Raw genomic sequence first — 15917 nt, 5'->3', positions numbered from 1 at the left:
CCACGTCTTTCTGTCCGAACTGTGTGAGGCTAAAGCGGAGGGTCGCCGAGCTGGAGGCGGAGCTCGATTGTCTCCGACGGAAACAGGCCACACCCACCGACGAACAGACCACGCCCCCTCAGGCCGAGCAGGCGCCGCTTAAGGAAGAGTGCCAAGGTAAGACTATACCCGCCCGATAACCACGGAGAGCTCACAAGTCCCTTTAACCCCTTAACTCCCACCTGAACTGAGCACGTTTTCTCCAGTTTGGCTTTACCCCAATCCAAAAGCTTCTGGGGAAAAGGTGAGAAAATACCAACAAAACTGAGACGAAAATAACGATGGAAATGTGAAAAAAAAGTGACAAAAAATTGATGAAAAAATTAAGAAAAAACGACAAAAAATTCACCAAAAAATGACAAAAAATTGACAAAAAAATGAAGAAAAAACGACAAAAAATGTGACAAAAAATGGAAGAAAAAATGACGAAAAAATGACAAAAAATTTGATAAAAAATGGACAAAAAAAATGTCAAAAATTGACGAAAAAATGACAAAAAATTGACGAAAAAATGACAAAAAATTGACGAAAAAATGACAAAAAATGTGACAAAAAATGGAAGAAAAAATGACGAAAAATTTACAAAAGAATGACAAAAATTGACGAAAAAATGACAAAAAATGTGACAAAAAATTGAAGAAAAAATGACGAAAAATTGACAAAAAATTGGCGAAAAAATGACAAAAAATTGACAAAAAATGACAAAAAAATGACAAAAAAATGACAAAAAAATTACGAAAAAATTACGAAAAAATGACAAAAAATTGACCAAAAAATGACAAAAATTGACAAAAAAATGACAAAAATTAACCTCTTAACTCCCACCTGAACCAAGCACATTTTCTCCAGTTTGGCTTTACCCCAATCCAAAAGCTTCTGGAAAAAAGCTGTGAAAATAGCAACAAAACTGAGACGAAAACATTGATGAAAAGTGGCAAAAATGTCACAAGAAATTGACAAAAAATGTACGAAAAAATGACAAAAATGTGACCAAAAAAAATACAAAAATTTGACCAAAAATTACAAAAAATGTGATAAAAAATTGATGAATAAATGACAAAAAAATGACAAAAAAATGACAAAAAAATGAAGAAAAAATGACAAAAAATGGACGAAAAAATGACAAAAATTTGACAAAAAAATGACAAAAATGTGACAAAAAAATGACAAAAAAGTTACAAAAATGAGTTGACCCAACAAAAAAATGCTGGGAAAAAAATCTGATGACGTGAGGAAAAAGATCCTCTCGGTTCAGGCGGGAGTTAAGAGGTTAAGAACTAGTTTAAGAGCTGGACTAGAACTCAACTTCACCTGCCGAGTCGTCATCAAGTCAATCATCCACTTTAAAGACCCAGATTTAAACCTTATAACCTGCTAACATTATAACTGTGTTCTTTGGCTGATTCTGCAGAAATCTGAGCCGTCTCTTTCCTTTCAAGTATTTCTTTTCAGTCAGGCAACATTCTTTGTTTTGACCTGAATCCATGAATGGAAGAAGTAGTCACACCTCTCAAGTAAAAGTACAAATACCGGAGCAACAGATTCACCTAAAGGCACTATACCTGAAAGAGGAAGCCACTAAACTGAAATGTTAGTTGTGTCAAAACTCATTCCTAACTTAATAAACATATTTGTAGCGCCCGATTCTTCAAATGGTTTATAATTAGATGCAGTGTTTTCCCACAAGTGCCTGAGTTTACAATGTGCTAAAGGAGGACCAAATTTTATTCAGTTACTAGGAATAAAAATCTGTTCTAGTGCCTTTAAGGAAAAGAAACGTTACTTTACCAGATCTGTATATCTACATACATTCATTTTCAGATTTCTTTTATAGTTTGGGAATATTCACTGTTAGCAGGGCCATGTTTGTGAGTGCTAGCAAACATTTCCATAGACATAAGCTAAAAACAGCGTAGATAGTGGAGAAAAAGGCAGTAGAACAACTCAATACATCACACTGTGTGTTTGAGGTGAACAATAACTCCAATGTTTTACCTTTTAAAATCTCCATTAGTTTATTTTTGCTGCAGTGAGATAGAGTTCACGATCCTGAACTCTATAGATAAAAAAGTATTTCACGCAGGTTGAACAATTGAAACTAGAATATACTGAAAGGGTTGAATGTGCAGTATTTTTATGAATAACATTGAGCTTAAAGGGACTATACGGAATTAAGTATTTTCCTCCCCCTACATGTTCCTCCATGTCCTAATGTGTAGAATGAGCTCAGACCTGTTCACCACAACTGCCTCTACAATCCTGCACTGTCACTCAGAAAGCTGTTACTCCAGGTCTGAAGTCCCGTCATGCACGAGCTTAATGTAGAAGCTGCAGTTACACGTATGACCTGAGGTGGCAGTAGTGAGTATGAAATGGCCAACTTGCATAAAGCCCCTTTAACCTCTTAACTCCCGCCTGAACCGAGCACATTTTCCCCAGTTTGGCTTTACCCCAATCCAAAAGCTTCTGGGGAAAAGCTGTGAAAATAGCAACAAAACTGAGACGAAAATAATGATGGAAATGTGACAAAAAAGTGACAAAAAATTGACCAAAAAAATGAAGAAAAAACGACAAAAAATTTATGAAAAAATGACAAAAAATTGACGAAAAAATATAAAAAAAATGGCTAAAAATGACAAAAATGTGACAAAAAATTGACGAAAAAATGACAAAAAATGTGACAAAAAATGGAAGAAAAAATGACGAAAAAATTACAAAAAATTGGCGAAAAAATGACAAAAAATTGACGAAAAAATGACAAAAAATGACAAAAAATTTGACAAAAAATGAAGAAAAAATGACAAAAAATTGACAAAAAATTGGCGAAAAAATGACAAAAAATTTGACAAAAATTGAAGAAAAAATGACAAAAAATTGACAAAAAATTGGCGAAAAAATGACAAAAAATTGACAAAAAATTGACCAAAAAAATTACGAAAAAAATACGAAAAAATGACAAAAAATTGACCAAAAAATGACAAAAATTGACAAAAAAATGACAAAAATTAACCTCTTAACTCCCACCTGAACCAAGCACATTTTCTCCAGTTTGGCTTTACCCCAATCCAAAAGCTTCTGGAAAAAAAGCTGTGAAAATAGCAACAAAACTGAGACGAAAACATTGATGAAAAGTGGCAAAAATGTCACAAAAATGTCACAAGAAATTGACAAAAAAAATGTACGAAAAAATGACAAAAATGTGACAAAAAAAAATACAAAAATTTGACAAAAAATTACAAAAAATGTGATAAAAAATTGATGAATAAATGACAAAAAAATGACAAAAAAATGAAGAAAAAATGACAAAAAATTGACGAAAAAATGACTAAAAATTGACGGAAAAATGACAAAAATTTGACAAAAAAATGACAAAAATGTGACAAAAAAATGACAAAAAAGTTACAAAAATGAGTTGAATACCCAACAAAAAAATGATGGAAAAAAAATCTGATGACGTGAGGAAAAACATCCTCTCGGTTCAGGCGGGAGTTAAGAGGTTAAGAACTAGTTTAAGAGCTGGACTAGAACTAAACCACACCTGCCGAGTCGTATCTGGGTCCATTCTCATTGCAGAAAATGTCAATCCTCAACTTTAAAGACCCAGATTTAAACCTTATAACCTGCTCACATTATAACTGTGTTCTTTGGCTGATTCTGCAGAAATCTGAGCCGTCTCTTTCCTTTCAAGTATTTCTTTTCAGTCAGGCAACATTCTTTGTTTTGACCTGAATCCATGAATGGAAGAAGTAGTCACACCTCTCAAGTAAAAGTACAAATACCGGAGCAACAGATTCACCTAAAGGCACTATACCTGAAAGAGGAAGCCACTAAACTGAAATGTTAGTTGTGTCAAAACTCATTCCTAACTTAATAAACATATTTGTAGCGCCCGATTCTTCAAATGGTTTATAATTAGATGCAGTGTTTTCCCACAAGTGCCTGAGTTTACAATGTGCTAAAGGAGGACCAAATTTTATTCAGTTACTAGGAATAAAAATCTGTTCTAGTGCCTTTAAGGAAAAGAAACGTTACTTTACCAGATCTGTATATCTACATACATCCATTTTCAGATTTCTTTTATAGTTTGGGAATATTCACTGTTAGCAGGGCCATGTTTGTGAGTGCTAGCAAACATTTCCATAGACATAAGCTAAAAACAGCGTAGATAGTGGAGAAAAAGGCAGTAGAACAACTCAATACATCACACTGTGTGTTTGAGGTGAACAATAACTCCAATGTTTTACCTTTTAAAATCTCCATTAGTTTATTTTTGCTGCAGTGGCATCACGATCCTGAACTCTATAGATAAAAAAGTATTTCACGCAGGTTGAACAATTGAAACTAGAATGTACTGAAAGGGTTGAATGTGCAGTATTTTTATGAATAACATTGAGCTTAAAGGGACTATACGGAAATAAGTATGTTCCTCCCCCTACATGTTCCTCCGTGTCCTAATGTGTAGAATGAGCTCAGACCTGTTCACCACAACTGCCTCTAAAACCCGGCACTGTCGCTCAGAAAGGTGTTACTTACGAGCTTAATGTAGACGGTGCAGTTACACGTATGACCTGAGGTGGCAGTAGTGAGTATGAAATGGCCAACTTGCATCTCGCCCCTTTAACCCCTTAACTCCCACCTGAACCGAGCACAGTTTCTCCAGTTTGGCTTTACCCCAATCCAAAAGTTTCTGGAAAAAAGCTGTGAAAATAGCGACAAAACTGAGACGAAAACAATGATGGAAATGTGAGAAAAAAGTGACAAAAAATGGACGAAAAAATGACAAAAAATTGACAAAAAAAATGACGAAAAAATGACAAAAAATTGACAAAAAATGACAAAAAATTGACGAAAAAATAAAAAAAAAATGACAAAAAAGTTACAAAAATGAGTTGAATACCCAACTAAAAAGTGATGGAAAAAATGTGATGACATGAGGAAAAAGATCCTCTCGGTTCAGGCGGGAGTTAAGAGGTTAAGTCACTCCTCAAGACGCAAGAAAAAGTATTCCTTGTACTTTCCACGACCACCTGAATCGGATTCGTTTCTTTCTCTCCCACTGAAACTCAGGTTCCAGACTCTTCGTAAAATACAAATCCCGATAGTATCTCGTGAACACATTGCTTAAAAGTCCCTGTGTTAAACGTTCTCTTTCCGTTCCAGGGATGGAGCCGCTCACCCCGTCCCAGGCCGCTGTCGACGAAGACGAGCCGGACTTCGACTCCGCGGACGAAGCCATGTCCACGGACCTGGTCGTCTCCCAGGACGACTCCCGGCCGAGCACCGCGGGCGGGCGGCGCATCCGGCGCTTCAAGCAGGAGTGGCTGAAGAAGTTCTGGTTCCTCCGCTACTCGCCGACGCTCAACGAGATGTGGTGCCACGTCTGCCGCCAGTACACCGTGCAGTCCTCGCGCACCTCGGCCTTCATCATCGGCTCGCGGCAGTTCAAGATCCACACCATCAAACTGCACAGCCAGAGCAACCTGCACAAGAAATGCCTCCAGCTCTACAAGCTCCGGATGCACCCGGAGAAGACGGAGGAGATGTGCAAGAGCATGACGCTGCTGCTGAACGCCGCGTACCACCTGGCGCTGGAGGGGCGGCCGTGCTCGGAGCTGCGCTCGCTGGCGGAGCTGCTGAAGAAGTGCGAGCTCAAGCTGGTGGACCAGTACATGAACGAGGGCGACTGCCAGACGCTCATCCACCACATCGCCCGAGCCGTGGGGGAGGATTTGGTCGAGAAGATGCGGCTTTCGCCCTTTCTCAGCGTCGTGATGGACGCTCAGAGCGACGGCTCGTTCTCGGACTCGGTGGCGGTTTACGTCCAGCTGTTGACGAACGAAGGGACCGCGAACACGGAGCTCCTCTCGCTGCAGAGGCTGCCCATCGCGAACGTCGACGGGTATCTCCAAGCGCTGGAGCAGGCCTTCAGCGCTCTGGGGCTGCAGTTCCAGGAGCTGCTCGTGGTCGGATTCGGAGTCGACGGAGCGAACGTTTCCTTAGCGACGAGGGCGGCGTTGTACGTGGCTCTGCGGAAGATTTTCCCGTGGATCCTCTGTCTCCCGGTCATGATAAGTCGGCCTCATCTGGAGATTTTGGACGCGATCAGCGGGAAAGAGCTTTCCTGTTTGGAGGACTTGGAAAACAATCTCAAACAGCTGCTGAGCTTCTACCGCTACGCGCCTCGAATGATGTCCGAGCTGAGAGCCACGGCGCCGACGCTGTCCGAAGAAACGGAGTTTTTGGGCGACATCCGCGCCATACGCTGGATCATCGGCGAACCCAACGTCCTCAATGCTCTCATCAAGGACTACTTCGAGGTCGTGGGGCATTTGAAAGAGATCAGCAGCCAAACCCAGCGAGCCGACGCCTCCGCCATCGCCCTCACGCTCCTCCAGTTCCTCCTCGATTACCAATCCGTCAAACTCATCTACTTCATGCTGGACATCGTCGCCATTCTGTCCAGACTGGCGCTCACGTTCCACAGCGAGAACCTGCTGGTGTCCAAAGTGGAGAGCAGGATCGAAGAAGCCATTCAGGAAATCGGCCAGCTCGCGGACTCTCCGGGCGAATACCTCCAAGAGTTCGACGACAGTTTCCGCGAGAGCTTCAACGGCGTGGAGCTGAAGAACCTGCGAGTCGCCGAGTCCAAATTCCAATCGATTCGAGAGAAGATCTGCAGCAGAAGTCAGGGGATCCTAAGCCAGCGTTTAGAGTCGCGCAGCGCCTCCTTCGCCAGAGCGTGCAGGATCTTCGACTTGTCCGCGTGGCCCGAGAGCAGAGACGAGCTGCACGCGTTCGGCGAAGACGAGATCCAGACGATCTGCGGGTACCTGGAGACGTTTCCCTCGCTGAGAAACGAGCTGACGTGTTCGGACGCCAGGAACGTTTTGATCTGCGAGTGGCAGGGGCTGAAGTACCAGTTCAACGCCGTCGGCTTCACCGACGTCGCGAACCACGTCTGCGCGAACAAGCAGCGTTTCCAGCTGCTGAGCCGGATCCTGCAGCTGGTGAAGGTGCTCCCGAGCTCGGCCGTCTGCTGCGAGAAGGGCCGCGGGGCCATGCGGAAGGCGAGCGGGAACAACGGAGCCAGGCTGACGCTGGGGCAGATGAGCGACATGCTAACGCTGGCGGTGAACGGGCCGCCCATCGCCGGCTTCGACGCCAAACGGGCGCTGGACAGTTGGTTTGAGGAGAAGTCGGGGCAGAACGAAACGGCAGGGAAGACGGCGGACGATCGGAAACACAACAGTGAGGAGTTTTACCCAGATGTTTAGAAGAGTGCCAAGGTGAGACTATACCCGCCCGATAACCACGGAGATCCTCACGAGTCCCTTTAACCCCTTAACTCCCACCTGAACCGAGCACATTTTCTCCAGTTTGGCTTTACCCCCAATCCAAAAGCTTCTGGAAAAAAGGGGAGAAAATAGCGACAAAACTGAGACGAAAACAATGATGGAAATGTGATGAAAAAAGTGACGAAAAATGGATGAAAAAGTGGCAAAAATGTCACAAAAATGTCACGAGAAATTGACAAAAAATGACAAAAAATTGACGAAAAAATGACAAAACGTAACAAAAAATTGACCAAAAAAATGAAGAAAAAATGAAGAAAAAATGACGAAAAAATGACAAAAAAATTGACGAAAAATTGACAAAAAATTGACAAAATATTACAAAAAATGTGATAAAAATGGATGAATAAATGACAAAAAAATTGACGAAAAAATGACGAAAAAATGACAAAAAATGGACAAAAAAATGACAAAAAATGGATGAAAAAATGACAAAAAATTGACGAAAAAATGACAAAAAAATGACAAAAAAATGACAAAAATGTGATAAAAATTGACGAAAAAATGACAAAAAAATTGACGAAAAAATGACAAAAATGTGACAAAAAAATGACCAAAAATTGCCAAAAAAATGACAAAAAATTGACTAAAAAATTGACATAAAAATGACAAAAAATTGACATAAAAATGACAAAAAATGTGATAAAAATGGATGAATAAATGACAAAAAAATTGATGAAAAAATGACGAAAAAATGACAAAAAATGAAGAAAAAATGACAATAAATTGATGAAAAAATGACAAAAAATTGATGAAAAATTGACAGAAAAATGACAAAAATTGATGAAAAAATGACAAAAAATGAAGAAAAAATGACAATAAAATGACGAAAAAATGACAAAAAATTGATGAAAAAATGACAAAAAATTGACGAAAAACCTCTCGGTTCAGGCGGGAGTTAAGAGGTTAAAGACACGCGTTCGGCGAAGACGACATCCAGACGATCTGCGGGTACCTGGAGCTCGGCCGTCTGCTGCGAGAAGGGCCGCGGGGCCATGCGGAAGGCGAGCGGGAACAACGGAGCCAGGCTGACGCTGGGGCAGATGAGCGACGTGCTAACGCTGGCGGTGAACGGGCCGCCCATCGCCGGCTTCGACGCCAAACGGGCGCTGGACAGTTGGTTTGAGGAGAAGTCGGGGCAGAACGAAACGGCAGGGAAGACGCCGGACGATCAGAAACACAACAGTGAGGAGTTTTACCCAGATGTTTAGAAGAGTGCCAAGGTGAGACTATACCCGCCCGATAACCACGGAGATCCTCACGAGTCCCTTTAACCCCTTAACTCCCGCCTGAACCGAGCACATTTTCTCCAGTTTGGCTTTACCCCCAATCCAAAAGCTTCTGGAAAAAAGGTGAGAAAATAGCGACAAAACTGAGACGAAAACAATGATGGAAATGTGATGAAAAAAGTGACGAAAAATGGATGAAAAAGTGGCAAAAATGTCACAAAAATGTCACGAGAAATTGACAAAAAATGACAAAAAATTGACGAAAAAATGACAAAACGTAACAAAAAATTGACAAAAAAAATGAAGAAAAAATGAAGAAAAAATGACGAAAAAATGACAAAAAAATTGACGAAAAAATGACAAAAAATTGACAAAAAAATTGCCGAAAAAATGAAAAAAAATTGACAAAATATTACAAAAAATGTGATAAAAATGGATGAATAAATGACAAAAAAATTGACGAAAAAAATTGACGAAAAAATGACGAAAAAATGACAAAAAATGGACAAAAAAATGACAAAAAATGGATGAAAAAATGACAAAAAATTGACGAAAAAATTACAAAAAAATGACAAAAAAATGACAAAAATGTGATAAAAATTGACGAAAAAATGACAAAAATGTGACAAAAAAATGACCAAAAATTGCCAAAAAAATGACAAAAAATTGACAAAAAAATTGACATAAAAATGACAAAAAATTGACATAAAAATGACAAAAAATGTGATAAAAATGGATGAATAAATGACAAAAAAATTGATGAAAAAATGACGAAAAAATGACAAAAAATGAAGAAAAAATGACAATAAATTGATGAAAAAATGACAAAAAAAATGACAAAAAATTGATGAAAAATTGACAAAAAAATGACAAAAAATTGATGAAAAAATGACAAAAAATGAAGAAAAAATGACAAAAAATTGATGAAAAATTGACAAAAAATGAAGAAAAACCTCTCGGTTCAGGCGGGAGTTAAGAGGTTAAAGACAAAAAGCTGCACGCGTTCGGCGAAGACGACATCCAGACGATCTGCGGGTACCTGGAGCTCGATCGTCTGCTGCGAGAAGGGCCGCGGGGCCATGCGGAAGGCGAGCGGGAACAACGGAGCCAGGCTGACGCTGGGGCAGATGAGCGACATGCTAACGCTGGCGGTGAACGGGCCGCCCATCGCCAGCTTCGACGCCAAACGGGCGCTGGACAGTTGGTTTGAGGAGAAGTCGGGGCAGAACGAAACGGCAGGGAAGACGGCGGACGATCAGAAACACAACAGTGAGGAGTTTTACCCAGATGTTTAGGGTTCCTTTGCTCTTTGTTTCTTTTGTCCTTCAACCTAAGATGCGCAGAATAGGCTCCTCCTCCAGTTAGGGACTCCTGACCAAAAGGCTGGCTCAAAGTCGCTAATTTATATCTAAAAAAAACCCCAAACATTTAGCAATCTGCCTTTTCGATCTATAGATGAAGCTTGCATGGAGAGGTAAGGATAATGGAGGGTAAAAACAGGTGAAGGGGGTTTAGAGTTTACAGGTTTAACATGTTGGATCTGGCAACCCAAAGTGCGGGACTCGTTCTGCTCTTTGATAATGAAACACAAAGAAAAATGGTTATGAATTGTGAATAAATCAACATTACAATCATTAGTGAAATCAATCCATATTTTCTCCATCAGATCGTTATGATGTTTTTGTCAAATCTCGGGACATTTGTTTCTGTTTTTTAAAAGAATAATACATTTCATTACTACATTCTCCACCTTTATCTATCAATATTAGTGTCTTCACTCGTAAAGGTGATCACGTATCTAACCTGGAGGCTGCACTATAGTTTTATTGTTATGTTTTTTGTCTTGCAAAGGGAAAACAAACTGTTGTGTGAGTAATGATTGTTTTAGTAGTTTGCTTTATAGATGTGAGACCCGGAGCCCAGACAGATCTACCGTGAAGGGACTCCGCTGTGATAGTGCGCCCTCTGCTGGATAAGACGGATCTAGATCAGCTTTTAGGAAGGTTGACGTTGATATGTTGATGTATTAAAGAGGGGGTGTTCTGCTTTAAAGAGGGGGTGTTCTGCTTTAAAGAGGGGGTGTTCTGCTTTTGTCAGCCCCACAGCACCAGTCTATATCACACTACAATGATGACAAACCTTCTGTTGGTCTGTAAATGCAGTAAATTAGAATAACTGCCTTGTATAAAATGAGACGAAAACAATAATGGAAATGTGACAAAAATGGGACAAAATGGGACCAAAAAATGACAAAAAATTGAGGAAAAATTGAGGAAAAAATGACAAAATGTGACAAAAAAATGACCAAAAATGACGAAAAATTGGCAAAAAATGACAAAAATTTGATTAAAAATTTGACAGAAAAATACAAAAAATTACAAAAAATTGATGAAAAATTGAGGAAAAAAATGACAAAATGTGACAAAAAATGACAAAAAAAAGACAAAAAATTACAAAAAATTGCTGAAAAATTGTTGTAATTTTTTTGTGTGGGAGTTAAGAGGTTAAAGAGGGGGTGTTCTGCTTTAAAGAGGGGGTGTTCTGCTTTAAAGAGGGGGTGTTCTGCTTTAAAGAGGGGGTGTTCTGCTTTAAAGAGGGGGTGTTCTGCTTTAAAGAGGGGGTGTTCTGCTTTTGTCAGTCCCATAGCACCAGTCTATATCTCACTACAATGATGACAAACCTTCTGTCGGTCTGTAAATGCAGTAAATTAGAATAACTGCCTTGTATAAAATGTCTCTCTCAAAATGGCTGTAGTGAATGTCTTGAAATAGGCCTCTGTCTCTTTAAGAACCTCTGAGCCTTTAGACACGCCCCCTCCACACGCTGTCTGTGGCATCAGTGGGGAGGGGGTTCTGCTGAGGAGCAGTGGTTGGTTACTCGGCTGGTGACCAAAGCTCGGAGGCGTCTCCAGGAGGTGGGGGCGTTCCTAGGAGGACTCAGGCAAACCTATCCCTAAAATGGCCGCCATCAGAGTTTTTACAGATTACTCACAAATACGTGAATGTGCCAAGGCAACACTTCAGCCATGTTTTTAATGAGGGAGTGACAGAATAACATGATGGAAAGCTTGAAAAAGGCCATTTAGCAGAATACCCCCCCTTTAAAGGGACTATACCTGATTTTTTGATTGCAAACAATGAAAGGGGAAGCCACTAAAGTAAGATGGTAGTTTTGGTCCAAACTCATTCGTAACTTTCCTAATATATCTGTAGCATCCAAATTCTTTATAGGGACAAGTTAATGGGCACATTTCACAACTTGCAGGGTCACTTTTCAGGGTCACGTTCACAAAAATGCTAGAAAACTAACCTGAAAGAGAATCAGAGTCTGTGTCCATAGAGTCATTTTAACCATTTTGCATTTAAAAGACCTTATGTTTGAGCAGCTTCAGCTTCGTGCTTGTATAAGCTACGCGGCGGCGGAGTGATCTGCTAGAAAATAGTCCCTCAAAATGTGATCGTTCATGTGATGCAGGTCAGTTATATTCCAAACATGACTCTACGGAGCAGTGTTAATGTCGTCGACTAAAATATTTAGCCTTAATTTTAGTCAAAGTGATATTTTTGTGACTAAAATTGGACTAAAACTAAATGAAAAGTTTCTCATGAGACTAAAACTGTGACTAAAATGTCCAGATATTTGAGTCGACTAAAATCAGACTAAATAAAAATGAAAAGGAGAGACTAAAATCATCCAAACTTGTATTGAGCGTCTGAAAGAGCCTCAGATCATGTTTAAAGGATCAGCTCTGAGCTTTGTTCATGTGGAGCAGAAACATGAAGCAGAGGAACAACATTAAACATGATTAGAATCAATATTATCAATGCAAAGTCCACTCAATTAGTCTGAAATTTAGTCGACTAAAACTAGACTAAAATTGAATTACATTTTCGTCAAAAGACTAAAACTAAAATAAAATATGTTGTTAAGATTAGCACTGCTATGGACACAGACATGTATATGGTTAGTCTGGTGTTTTGCCTCAGGTGCACTGACTGTTTTTAATGCAGGCTAGCTGATACCATAGACATGCACTAGCCTTGCACTAGCCTAGCGCCACGAAACTCTTCAAATATAAGAACTGCATGAATTACAAAAAAGAAAAAATCCAGAAATCAACAACGCTCTGGATAACGAGGAAATGAGGCCCTGTGTCAAACATCCTGAAACATCCCTTTAATCCTAACTTTAACCCTAATCTTAACCTAACCCTCGTCCTAACGACCACAGACCAAGCCTCACAATAACTGTAAAACATAAAATATTATCCGCTCCCACCAGCAGAGGGCGCACCATCACAGTGAATCACCATCATGGATCCGGCCTGTAGCTTTCTCTCATCTGTGGTTCCCAAAGTGGGGTCCGGAGCCCCCTGGGGGGCCTCGGAGGCACTACACGGACCCCCCCAAAGCGTGTCTACGAACAAGCGCATTGAAAATATCGTCTGAGTCTGAAAGAAAACTTTGAATCATTCTTTTTGCCTGTTTTTTGTTGTAATTGTAAATTGTAAAAAAAAAATAGAATGATTGTTTTTTGTTTTGGGTCTGACTGATGAGTCGGGGCCGCGGTGGGTGATTTAAATGATACTTTGGGATAAAAGACTCGAGACTGTTCTGATTAAGTTGATAATCATGTGACTTAACCTCTTAACTGCCGCCTGAACCGAGAGATCTTTTTCCTCACGGTATCACATTTTTTTCCCATCATTTTTTTAGTGGGTGTTCAACTCATTTTGGTAAGTTTTTTGTCATTTTTTCGTCAATTTTTTATCACATTTTCGTCACATTTTTGTCTTTTTTTGGTCATTTTTTGTCCATTTTTTGTAATTTTTTTGTCAAATTTTTATCACATTTTTGTAATTTTTGTGTCACATTTTGTCACATTTTTGTCATATTTTTGGTCATTTTTTGTCGAATTTTTGTCATTTTTTTGTCACATTTTTGTCATTTTTTCGTCAATTTCTTGTGACATTTTTGCCACTTTTGTCAATGTTTTCTCACTTTTTCATCACATTTTCATCATTGTTTTCGTCTCAGTTTTGTCGGTATTTTCCCACCTTTTTTCCAGAAGCTTTTGGATTGGGGTAAAGCTGGAGAAAATGTGCTCGGTTCAGGTGGGAGTTAAGGGGTTAATACAGGTTCTATATTATATAAATGTTTTTCGCTCAACTTTCACCCAATCAGAAGAGAGTTTCCAGGCTCTGAAAGATCGAGCTTTATTTTTGTACTGAATCAAACGTAAATGCAGATGTAGATGCTATTTCACGATGTACTTCAGTTAAAGCATGTCTGTATCTTTCTTTTGTCGTCGCATGGAACATTTAGAATATTACAAATTCTTGCCAAAACCGTTGCTTAGCTTTGCCTTAAACCTGGGGGGAGTTTCAAAGACTGAATGTAAAATGTAAAACAACCAAAAGAGACGTTTCTGACTCTTCTGCACGGACTCGATCCCTGTTCAATATGACGTCGTTTCAAACATACGATGAACTTAAGCATGTGGAACAGATCATATCTCGCCAAATAAACTTGCACTTTTAGCATTTTCCTTCCCGGTTCTTGTGCTTTTTGTTGGAAGAATCTAGTTTTTCAGCCAAGGACGTTTCAGTTTTCATCCGGTCGTGTCAGTCCGGACGTTTGTTGAAAAGCGTCTTGCTGAGGTTCACACGGCGTTGTTGGACTGAGGTCAGAAAAACTGAGAGGAAGTGAATAAAGAGAAATAATGTAGCTTCAAAATCCACATAAAATGATTTGGCAGAATTCCCCATACAAATGAATTCCCCATACAAATGAATGGCAGAATTCCCCATACAAATGAATGGGCAGAATTCCCCATACAAATGAATGGCAGAATTCCCCATACAAATGAATGGCAGAATTCCCCATACAAATGAATGGCAGAATTTCCCATACAAATGAATGGGCAGAATTTCCCATACAAATGAATGGCAGAATTTCCCATACAAATGAATGGGCAGAATTTCCCATACAAATGAATGGCAGAATTTCCCATACAAATGAATGGGCAGAATTTCCCATACAAATGAATGGGCAGAATTCCCCATACAAATGAATGGAAGAATTCCCCATACAAATGAATGGCAGAATTCACCATACAAATGAATGGGCAGAATTTCCCATACAAATGAATGGCAGAATTCCCCATACAAATGAATGGCAGAATTCCCCTACAAATGAATGGCAGAATTCCCCATACAAATGAATGGCAGAATTCCCCATACAAATGAATGGGCAGAATTCCCCATACAAATGAATGGAAGAATTTCCCATACAAATGAATGGCAGAATTTCCCATACAAATGAATGGGCAGAATTTCCCATACAAATGAATGGGCAGAATTCCCCATACAAATGAATGGCAGAATTCCCCATACAAATGAATGGCAGAATTCCCCATACAAATGAATGGCAGAATTTCCCATACAAATGAATGGGCAGAATTTCCCATACAAATGAATGGCAGAATTTCCCATACAAATGAATGGGCAGAATTTCCCATACAAATGAATGGCAGAATTTCCCATACAAATGAATGGGCAGAATTTCCCATACAAATGAATGGGCAGAATTCCCCATACAAATGAATGGCAGAATTCCCCATACAAATGAATGGCAGAATTCCCCATACAAATGAATGGGCAGAATTTCCCATACAAATGAATGGCAGAATTCCCCATACAAATGAATGGCAGAATTCCCCTACAAATGAATGGCAGAATTCCCCATACAAATGAATGGCAGAATTCCCCATACAAATGAATGGAAGAATTTCCCATACAAATGAATGGGCAGAATTTCCCATACAAATGAATGGCAGAATTTCCCATACAAATGAATGGGCAGAATTTCCCATACAAATGAATGGGCAGAATTCCCCATACAAATGAATGGCAGAATTCCCCATACAAATGAATGGGCAGAATTCCCCATACAAATGAATGGCAGAATTCCCCATACAAATGAATGGCAGAATTCCCCATACAAAAGAATGGCAGAATTTCCCATACAAATGAATGGGCAGAATTTCCCATACAAATGAATGGCAGAATTTCCCAAACAAATGAATGGGCAGAATTTCCCATACAAATGAATGGGCAGAATTCCCCATACAAATGAATGGCAGAATTCCCCATACAAATGAATGGCAGAATTACCCATACAAATGAATGGGCAGAATTTCCCATACAAATGAATGGCAGAATTCCCCATACAAATGAATGGCAGAATTCCCCTACAAATGAATGGCAGAATTCCCCATACAAATGAATGGGCAGAAT

At 39.7% G+C, this 15917-nt stretch overlaps 1 protein-coding gene across 1 annotated transcript; it reads left to right on the top strand.

The window, feature by feature from the left end:
* Positions 1-8: 8 nt before the first annotated feature.
* Positions 9-7313, top strand: prdm11 (PR domain containing 11; the record flags this gene model as incomplete). Its single annotated transcript, XM_079560014.1, has 2 exons — positions 9-156; positions 5200-7313. Coding segments are annotated over 2 exons (2262 nt in total), but the record flags the coding sequence as incomplete, so codon positions are not given.
* Between the last annotated feature and the right edge of the window lie 8604 nt (positions 7314-15917).

Source organism: Gobius niger (assembly GCF_951799975.1).
Source record: "Gobius niger genome assembly, chromosome: 7".
NCBI classification, from domain to species: Eukaryota; Metazoa; Chordata; class Actinopteri; order Gobiiformes; family Gobiidae; genus Gobius; species Gobius niger.
Note: the sequence above shows the minus strand (reverse complement) of the source record. Positions and strands in the feature narration are given on the sequence as shown.